Raw genomic sequence first — 10,655 nt, 5'->3', positions numbered from 1 at the left:
TTTGCAGGAGTGTCGCAAGTCAAATTCCCCCAGGATTTGGCAGGATGTGTTGGCGGCACCGGGAGCTCAGCGAGCACGCGAACTGAATACCTTTTAACCATCTTATCAAACACAGATACGGGATGTTGCACATCAAAATGAAGGAACATACATCATCCTCATCCCCCTCCAAACACTTGGAAATAGCAACTACCTTACACCAGTCTCCCACCCTTTCTTCTAAACATAAGTTCCCAAAAAGTAAAGAAAACATTTCCTAATAAGAAAAACAAAGACAACGCAGAATACATAAGATACATTATAATGAATGCCCTCTCTATCACCCTCAACCACATTCAACTTACTAAATAACATACCTGATGATATCCCTCATAACATGCAGATACATCATCCCTGCACCATCCATTTACAAGATTTGTGATTACAGTTGGCAAGATTACTGAATGCCAGAACTTTAATAGAGTCTGGAGTTTGGGATATGTATGAAATGCACACCCCCAACAGCCACTATGGAGAGCGCAGAACCAGCACTTGCCCTAGAAAGACGCAGGCCCAAGTTGTAAACTACAGCTAACCCCACATGGATATGACAGAACCCGCAGGTCACTACCCTCATTCTACCACATCCCATAATACTTACAAAATGAGGGCAATACACAATTGGCAAACCACTGAACACCAGTACCTGGAGTTTGAGAAATGTATGAAATGTACACTTCCCAACTGCCGCCACAGAGGATGCACAGGCAGCTTTTACTGTGAAAACACTGAAAGCCAAAAAATACCCCTAGTGCAGGCCACCTTACCCATAAAATGAACTGGTTGAATCACCACTTAAACACACAAACATGCATAAAACATCACTAACTTCATGCAGATAATGCCCCTTTGGCTGGCCTACATGGCCGTGCCATGCACACAGACAACACTTAGCTTCAACAATTTTATTCACTAAGCTAAGGCATATATAATGGCACCAGCCTAACAGTTCACTCACTGCTTACAGTATGAGTAAGCAGTATCTCAGTGAGCACTATGCTGAATATAAACACCTTAAAACTCTCCCAAAGCCCCCCTTGCTAAACATGTAATATGGCCAAACATACAAATGTATGTAAGGCACGTATGTTACTAATCTCAGGATACATTTCCTGGATACAAACTCACCAGGTTCCTGTGAGCAATAATCAATCCTTTGTTGATCACGGTCAAAGCAAGACAGAATCTCAAATCACACACAACCACATGGATATTGCCTATGTATTTCGAATTTTCCACACAACACTTCGCTCCACTCCCCACATAAATGTTGTGGATGCACATCTTTATACACTGCCAAATAACATCTGACGCCAACAGCAGTAGATAATACACTTATAGGCACCAGAATCCTAGTTTTCATTTGCTTGTTTAAATGCGTTCCCTCGAACTAGATCTGGATCCAGTTCCTGCAAGGTAATCAAATAATTATTCCCGGAACATTCCGAATTTCCCCACATATCAAGCAAAACCCCAACTGTGCTGCTAACACGTCTTCCTCCAAACAATGGAAAATCTCTGTACAGCCACCGCACAATCTGTTTGTCGCTGCAAAGTACTTTGGAGGATAACATTCCTTTAATGATGTCTTCTCTGAAAGGGCACATTCGTTTCTTGGGCTTCTCTTTACATCCATTTTTTTACATTTGTGCTCCGGCTGCTCTTCGCCCCCGTCGCACGCATCGATGCTCCGTTTTCTTCAGCCCACGTGAACTTTTACCTCATCATGCTCTGGGCAATGGTACGCTTGGGTGCATGATGACACTGATGACACGGCGTGCTCAGCCATTCCAAGGCTCGAAATTAAGATTGGATAAGCAGGAGCTACAAGCAGCTCCTGGGTATCCATCAGTAATCAGTCACCAGGAGCTACCACTGGGGAACGAAGAGCTAGTACATAGTGTTACGCAAATCTAACTTCCACATCAAATGAAAACATATAACTGTATCCATTATTTATGACCCCGTATGCTTTCAATGTCATATAGCTGTGCCCTAATGTCTATTTGTAGATTGTCCCAAATGCACAGAATTAAATTCACATAGTTGTGATTCTTCAGCATCAGTTGGCCTTTGGAGCCAAAAGTAGCTCCTGGTAACTGTTGGTTTTAAACTAACCATGCTCTTCAAGGCCATAAGCAGGAGCTAAATAGCTCCCAGCGCCCCTCATTTTTGAACCCTGCATTGGCTTGTCGGGTTGTGATACCACAGCCGCTCAGCACTTCAAAGACGTCAGAGCTTCTGGTTTCTTGCTTCGATGTTACATGACCTTCTTCTCCTCAACTGTTTCCCCTGCCCACCACAGCTTGCCACACCGCACAGGCAAGAACAGTTATTCATGGACCTTCAGCGACACGAAAACCAGACTGAAAGCACCTGCCATCCTACTCACCGACGGGCCTTCAGTTTTCTCCAGCTAGGCAGAACACAGTGTTGCCATCAGCAGCGTAGTCCTGGGTGGTGGCTCGCTCAAGGGGGAGGGGTTAGACTTCGTCACTGCACCCCCCGAAGCAGTCCCGCAGGGTCTTTTTCCTTCGTCGCCAATTCTGTGAGGTCCCCGGGGGTATGGAGCACACCCTGAAGCAGAGGATCATGTAGACAAGATGACACGTCTGATGAAGGTAAGTCACCTTTATTGATATGTAGTAACACTGGTGCAGGATGCAACCATGGATGTCCTTGGCTGTTGTTTCCCTGACGTACTGACACCACCAACTAGGCTAGTTACTTTACTTTTCTCTCCCTGTAACTGTCATCCATGGCCTGATTACTTAACCTAGCGCACAATCTGAATTTTACAAGGCCTAGTAGGATCATTATTGTTTTGTCCTCCCTGTTCTCTGACCCTCTTGTCTTGTAGTGCCTCATAACACATTGTGTAAAGGAGCATTATAAATACCCAATAAATAAAAAAATAAAAAAAAAATAAAGAAATAGTGCTAACATTCTATGGATAATGACATAGTGATGGCATCACCACAACAGACTACTGGCCACTATAGAAACTTGGTGGGGAGACAAACCTTTGTTTAGCAGTGGGCGCTGGCTTGGTTCAATGGTTCAATTGTGAAAAGGGTCATGTAGTAATTGTCCAGTCCTTTGGTCATGTGAGGTTTGATTTTATTGGTGAAAACAGCAAAGATAATATCGATATTTCTTCTTGTGCCAATTAGGTGTTACAAAAAAACAGCCAACCCGCGTTTCAACCTGGGTCCCACTGCACAGGATAAAAAGACAAGCATGTCCCACTGCATAAAACACATCTCCTCTCTCTGTTGCACATGGAACCCCCATAATACCACTCTCCAGTGGGCAGAAGAAAAAACCCTCCCAACGAGGAAGAATAAAAACTACACGTTTTAATGTCAACTGGTATACTGGAAATTCGCTAGGGAACAGAGGACTACCCATGCTCAGCCCCAATTAACAAAAAGCACCCTCTTGCACATAACGAATCCCCAAAATACACTGAAGTATCCCCTACTCCGCGGCCAAATCAACCAGCTCCACTAAAATAACAACCAAGTATGAGATAACTATGAGGCTTATTGTAGACCAAATTCGCTTGGTGACGGTGGAATGATGGCGTTCATTAACTCTCGGCCACCATGCTGTTTTACACTCCGACCTTCCTCTCTCCCTTCCTCTCTCCGCTACGAGGCTGAGCCAGCTTTCTTCGCGCGTGTACCACGCCTTGCAAAGACTACATGTTGAAGACGTGCGCAACCTGAGGCACGTGACTTGCAGCCTCGACCCAACGTGCAATTCACGTAATGACGATAAGGTGAAGAATTGCGAGGTGCGTTTCTCAGATGGGAACTAGACACTACACTGGATTTTAGGGGAGGCAGAAGTGTGTTATTCCCACACTCACCTCTGTTTGACCTCACGAGATTAAGAGAAAGTGGAGGAGGAGGAGCTGCAGCGGGCATCGTTGGAAAGATGAGAGGACTGCGAGAGTGAAGCGAAGGATGGAAGGAGTTCTGTACAAATGGACCAATTATATGACAGGTACTTCATGTCATTCGGTGGCACGTCTGTGCCTGTTGTGACTAATATTAATACATTGAGTACAACCCCATTTAAGGCTTCCTACTGTCCAGCGACTGTAAATTATGTCACCAATATAAGTGGCTTTCAAGACGTTAGGGATGGAGTGCCAGTCTTTTTAGGTATCCATCACCAAGGGATGCCCTTATGCCATGTGTGGAGTTATAACAATAATAAAGATGCCAGAGCAGGCTTGATTCTACTGAACGGTGTAGGTTTATTATAAGTAAACAATAAATACTGTAGAGTAAAGGAAACGAGCATTATTGTTGTCAGTGGTGGCTTGCAGAAGCTTCATAGAAGGGTGTCCCTTTGCCAGGTTCTGTAATATTCTGTTCTGTGAATGCAGGCTTTCATTGTGCATGCTCTGTCACTAGTGCTTTGCCTCTGTGTCATCAAAGGTGCAATGCATACATCTACAGCGGGGTGTGAAATTTGTACCATATACTGCCTGTTCCTCAACAACAGGTACTCATCCCTGAAGGTAGCTCAAATTAGTCATGTACCCTGCAGGCAACATTTTTGTGTAATTAGACGTGGAGTTGAGCTGTTGTCTCTTTATTAATCAGGCGTGAACTGGCGTACGAGCGAGCGATCCACCCACTTCAACACGTGGTTGCAAACCCACAACATAACAACAGAAAGGGGACGGGGGTCTCCTTTCCCAACGTGAACAATAGAAAGAGGACCTTACATCTCCCTCTGGCTTAGCAGGCAACGTGGGGGTCTTAGTTCATTTCTTCGATCCACCGCGAAGTCTTGCAGACCACCCTTCAAGAAGGGCTGCGTACATAGGGAGTTTTGTCTGCGTTGCGGTCACTGTCACTGTAATCGGCGTCCCTGTCTTTTTTTCTGTATTCAGAGTCCAGGTCAGACGAGCCCTCGCCTGATATCCGTTGCCTCCAAAAATCAGAAAGGATGATGAATTTCTGGTGACGGTGCCAGTAGGGCTGGCCGCTGTTATCATGGACCCTTGTACGTGAGCCACGGTCATTGGTTCTGGCTTGAAAGTGGGGACCTCCTTGGAATCTTCAGTTTGCCGTACCAGTGCTTGATCTCCTATTTGGAAATTGCTGGGCTTTGCTTTCCTCCTCTGGTCAGCATATTCCTTAATTTTGTTTTTCCTCTCCGTATCTTTTGTCCATGCTGTGTCAGCACATGTAGTAGAGAGAGGGACATTGGGATTGTGTGGCAGTGTGGGTCTTACAACTTGCCCAAACACGTTCCTGTCGAGCTAAGCTATGTGGCATTTTTCTATAGTCCCGCAACAAGGTGCATATTGCCTGCATAAAGGAACCTGTGGTGATTGAGCATCATTTTTGAGCGCATTTTAGATTTCCCATGAATCTCTCCACTGTTCCATTTGCCTGCGGCCAAAAGGGTGTGATTTTTGCGATGTTGGAAACCGAGATGTGCTGCTAACATGGCGAAATCATGTCAGTTGAAAGGGCGGGGGGCCATTGTGAGATTTCACGATAGAGGGAACTCCATAATCAGCAAAGGTTTTGTCTAGTGCCGGTATCACTGCCTGGCCACTGGTGGAATGAATTAGATGAACTTCCGGAACCGGGACTTTTTATCGATGATCGCAAGTACGTACTTGCTGTTGGCTAGTGGGCCGAAAATGTCAATGGCCACTTCGTCCCATTCCTGTAGTGGCATCATTGACGTCTTGAGAGGTTCAGGAAATGTGTGTGGGGCGACTGCCTTGCACGCTATACATTTGCCTAGCTCTTGTTCTACTCTTTCGTCCATCTGTGAGAACCACACTTTGGTTCTAAGTTGTTGTTTTGTGGAGACAATTGCTCGATGTCCAGAGTGCGCCAATGCAAGCACTTGCTCCTGCAAACTTGCCGGGATGACAACCCTATTCTCTTTTACTAATAGTCCTTCTCGGGACATAGACAACGTGTGTTGTGTGAGTTGGAATGTGTGGAAATGTCTCTCTTCAGCTGTAGATAGTGGCCAATGGTGTTTGTTTTTGATATGCCACTGGTACGACGTCAGGCATTCTTGTATTTTCTGAAATAGCTGGTCATTCTTCAGGCCCGCTAACAGTTTTTCACTTGTGATGGACTTGGGCAGCGCATTGGTTACTAGATAGTTTATGTATTGGTTGGCTTTGATGGATTGCCTCTCGTCCTGAGCTGAGAGAGGATATCGAGATAGGAAATCCGCCGGGTTGCTGTCTTTCCCCGGGCGGTGTATGATGTTGAAAGAATACTCTTGCAGCCTGAGTCCCCACCTTGCAATGCATGGTGGCATCTTGGCCGTTGGTTTGCCCTAGATGGTGGTAAGGGCTTGATGGTCCGTGATGATGGTAAATGGGCATCAATAAAAGAACAGATGGTAATGCTCACATGCCCATACAACTGCAAGGCTCTCCTTCTCCGGCTGTGAGTTTTTTCCAACTTGCATACGCTACTATGCGTCTTGGTGAGTCAGGCGAGGCTCCTAGCTTTGTTTGAGCTAGAATCGCCCTCAGTCCGACAGGGCTGGTATCAACCATCACTTCTGTGTTGAGCTGCGGTTCATAGTACACCATGCACCATTTTTTGGTCTCCTGAAAAGCGTCCTCACACGCACTGGACCAGGAGAATTCTTGCCCCTTTCCAGTGAGTAAACGAAGGGGTGTGCTAATCAAAGCAAAGTCCTGAATGTATCTGGTGCAGTAGCTGGCCATTCCCAGGAAAAATCTGACAGCTGACACGGAGGTGGGTGTAGGGGCTTCCACTAATGCTTGCACTTTTTCCGGGTCTAGTTGTAGGCCGTTGCTTGTGAATATGTGCCCAAATAATTTTAGTGTCAATTTGCTGAGCTCACGCTTGTCAGCATTTAATGTCAGATTTGCGTCCTCAAGTGTCATGTACACTCTCCTTAGCGTCTCAACATGGGCCTCTTGAGTATCAGAATGTCATCGCTATAGTTAGTGGATATGTTTGATGACTGATGAATTTAGTTTTGAAATACCTCTGCGGCCGACGATACTCCAAAGCTGAGACGCATGTACCTGAAAAGCCAGAGGTTTGTAGAGAAGGCAGTCATGTATTTGGAGGACGGATGTAGCTCTAGCTGGTGAAAGCCCTTGTTTAAGTCCTTGTTAAGAAAATAGTTTTGCCCCGTGCAGTAGATGCATCTTGTCCGTCATTCGGGGTGCCAGATGTTCTAATTCTATTGCTACATTGGGGGCTCTCATATCTACGCAGAAACGGATGCTGGTGTTTTCTCCTTCTTTGGCCCAGGTACTATGGGGGACACCCATGGTGTGGGTCCTGATGCTGGCTCAATGATGTTTTGTCCAGTAACGACTGTATCTCGTTCTCTACATGCCTCTGAATGTTGAGGGGTATACCTGTATAGTGTTGACCCGTCTGTTGTATCTGTGTGTTTATATGTAGCTTGATTTGTTTGTCTGTGAGTTTTCCAAGACCTTTGAACAGTGGCGGGAACATTTTCTTCATCATTTCCTTCGCGCTGGTCGTATATGCAGACATGATCTGGTACATCACGTGTATTAAACCGAAAGCTGAGAATGCTTCTCCTTGTATTACATTTATTTTGACTTTTACGCTCTTCTCTTTATACTGGCACGTGGCTGTGAACATTCCTTTACAGTTGAGGGGTTTATTCGAGCCATATGACTATATGTCCGTGTCCGCTTTGCTCAACTCTTTCTTCTTGACCAGTGACTTGTATGTGTCTTCATTGATGACGTTTACTGTGGCTACGGTGTCAATGAGGAATTCACGGCTCTGTCCATTTATCTCCAACAATGTCGGGCTGTATTCGGCGGCTGCGTCGTTCCCTATGACATGCACATACCCTCTTTTCCAATCGCCACTCGATGATTAGGTGTTTGAGTCATGTCGTTGTCGCGGGGACTCTTCCAGATATCTGATTTTATGTTGTGGTTCCCTTCTCTCTGAATAATTTCTGCACCTGTATCGGTCAATTATCTCTTCTGTCCTCACACCGCCTGTCTCTGCGGGATAACTCTCGTGTTCCGCTGTGTGAGCTGCGTCTGCTGGCAGCAGGAGATCACCACGTGTTTGTTCGAGGGCTTTCCTGCCCCGTTTCCGCCAACTGAAAGAATTTGATGTTCTTGCAGCACTGATTGGAAGTGGTTTTCACTTCCACATTTGTCAGTGTCCTACGGCCGGGCACGGGCCGACATGTGGGAACTTGTATCCACATCTATAGCACTTCATCTGTTCTGTGTTGCTCTCCGACGTGCAAATGGAGCATAGGGCTGCTGGTGATGCAGATTGCATAATTTTAATGTTGCTGAGTGACTCTGTTTGCAGATACAGAGCGGAATCCGCTCTTGCCAGTTGGTGAATTTCCTATAGGGTTCTTTTTTGTAGCAATTTTTTTCAGAACTCTGATGATTCGCATCCTGCGCTGGCTTGTGATTTTAGGGGGTCGAAATAAACAGTACTTTGCTCTTTACCGCAATCTCATTACAAAGTTGTCCATGTTCTCTCCTTTATCCTGTGTGGTCGTATGGAAAATATGCTTCTCGTAGTCTACATTTTTCAGCGGTGCAAAGTAATTGTTCAGCAAATCAATTATACTTTGAAATGCATCAGTTGCGTTTTCCAGCATTTCAAATACGATATCTCTCACCACCGGGCCGAGTGAGTGCATTAGTATTCCCCTCAGATGGCGTTCTTCTGACACCTGTCGCACCAATGTATATGTCTAGCTCCTTGAGCCACCTGGCACATCTTGGCATCAGACTGCTTGTGTCTGATATGTCAAAATGCTGCATGTCCTGTAATTGTAATGAGTCATGGCCTTCCTCTTCTCTGTGCGTAGGATTGCGGGGAGTTGAACTGGAAGACAGCTGCCCACTTCATTATCTGACATGATGGCAGGGGCCCAGCAGATTGCAAACGCTCACCTTATGATTGTGTAGCAAGCTGCCCTTGAGGCTGATACGCTGTTGTAGGTTGGATAGAGCAGGGCTATGAGAGAAAACTTTGAAGGACACATGCTCTGCACTGTTTGATGCTAGTGGCGTAGGAGAATGACTCGGTGTGTGTGGGAACCAACTTAAGCAGTGATGTGTGCTGACAAATTAGTCATTTCTTTGTTGAAGCTGCCGGATTGATGGGCTTCCAGTTTTTTCTTTGTGGCGGTGCCTGTATGTGTATTTGTGAGACTCCCGTGGTTCAGCACGTGGACCCTTCTGCGGGCGCGTGTGCTTTCACATTTCCTCCGTGGCGGGGATAGTGTGAAAAATGTCTGAGGCTCGGTGGTCTGAGGCGGCAGTCTGGGAGAACCGAAACAGGGCGTGATAGTCTGTGGCGGTCGTAGAATGCAGCGAGAGCATTCCGCTTATGCAGACTCGAAGGCTGAAGGGCACCGGTGTCGATGATGTAGCACTCCGGGGGATTACCTCGTCACCATTGTTATATCTTGTCGTGGACGCATTCACATGAATATAACGGGCAAATGAGGCACAATGTAATTAGACGCAGAGACGTGGAGTTGAGCGGTTGTCTCTTTATTAATAAGGCACGAAGTGGTGCACGAGCAGGCGCTCTGCCCCTTTTGCAACCCACAACAGAAAGGGGACGGGGTCTTGTTTCCCAACATGAACAATAGAAAGAGGACATTACAACAGGCAGAATGAGCTGTTCTTGGGTTTGGGTGGGGAGGTTGAGACGCAATCTCAGTCATCGCTGAGTGTGGTCTCAAAACTGTCCATACTGTTGCTATTCTTTGGATTCAATTCCAATCGGAGTGATGAGTTCTTCCTGAAGAGTTCTGCTACTTCCTGACTAGTTTGTTCATCACTGCTTCGTTTGGGTGAGTGTTGGACATCGGTAAGGTGAGCTTCCTGATGCAAAAACACCCACCCACATACGCTTGGATCTCTCACACCCTCCAGAACACACCCCATCTGCAACCACTGCCTCCCACATCCACGCAGCACTGACCCTCCAACTCCTAGACCAGAGGGGCACTCTGGCGTGGCCAGAAAAAATTGATCACTGCACCAGTTGCTCGATTAATTTTTGTATTTTAATTTTGTTTTAAAATGTTTTTATTTCTCTTTCTGTGTCCCCTCCACGCCCTCCTCCCCAAAACCTCTCACAGACCAGAGGAGCTCTCTGGCACTCCAAAAAACACAGGCTCTACCCCGGCCTAACCACACCTCCCTCAGCAAGCGTTATGCACCTACCTGTTCAACATCACCACACCGAACACCCCCAATAGGCTTACTCGGGCAAGCCCCTTCGCTGAGTATGGGGTGTTTTGCCTTGGGTTTTGAAGGGAATGATTTGCAAGCGAGGCAAAAAACTCAAACGCAGCAGAATACATAGCATAGTCATCCACCAAAGGCGCTTCAAAATACTTGATTAACCACTACATGACCTGAGGCATATCCTGTTTCTTCTTGTGTTTTTATGCAGTAAATAAAGTAGAAAACTCTTGAAAATGTATTTGCTCCAATACGAACCCAAGAATCATAAACCAATCCAGAATGTATTATAAATTGCAAGCATCATCATTAATTGCAAACATTACAGAACATTGGTTACCTTGCAAGTCATTGT

The 10,655-nt window shown here is 46.0% G+C and overlaps 1 protein-coding gene across 3 annotated transcripts in view; it reads left to right on the top strand.

The window, feature by feature from the left end:
• Window positions 1–3,829: 3,829 nt before the first annotated feature.
• PLEKHA3 (pleckstrin homology domain containing A3) overlaps window positions 3,830–10,655 on the top strand; it is a 723,378-nt gene continuing 716,552 nt past the window's right edge. For all 3 annotated transcript variants that reach the window (XM_069616104.1, XM_069616102.1, XM_069616103.1), the window contains exon 1: window positions 3,830–4,050. In XM_069616104.1, the coding sequence (XP_069472205.1) occupies window positions 4,011–4,050 (40 nt within the window). In that variant the 5' untranslated portion in view covers window positions 3,830–4,010. The remainder of the gene's footprint in view (window positions 4,051–10,655) is intronic.

Source organism: Ambystoma mexicanum, chromosome 9 (assembly GCF_040938575.1).
Source record: "Ambystoma mexicanum isolate Mex_15411 chromosome 9, UKY_AmexF1_1, whole genome shotgun sequence".
Taxonomy (NCBI): Eukaryota; Metazoa; Chordata; class Amphibia; order Caudata; family Ambystomatidae; genus Ambystoma; species Ambystoma mexicanum.
The sequence above is the reverse complement of the archived record's forward strand: the minus strand, read 5'-3'. Positions and strand labels throughout refer to the sequence as shown.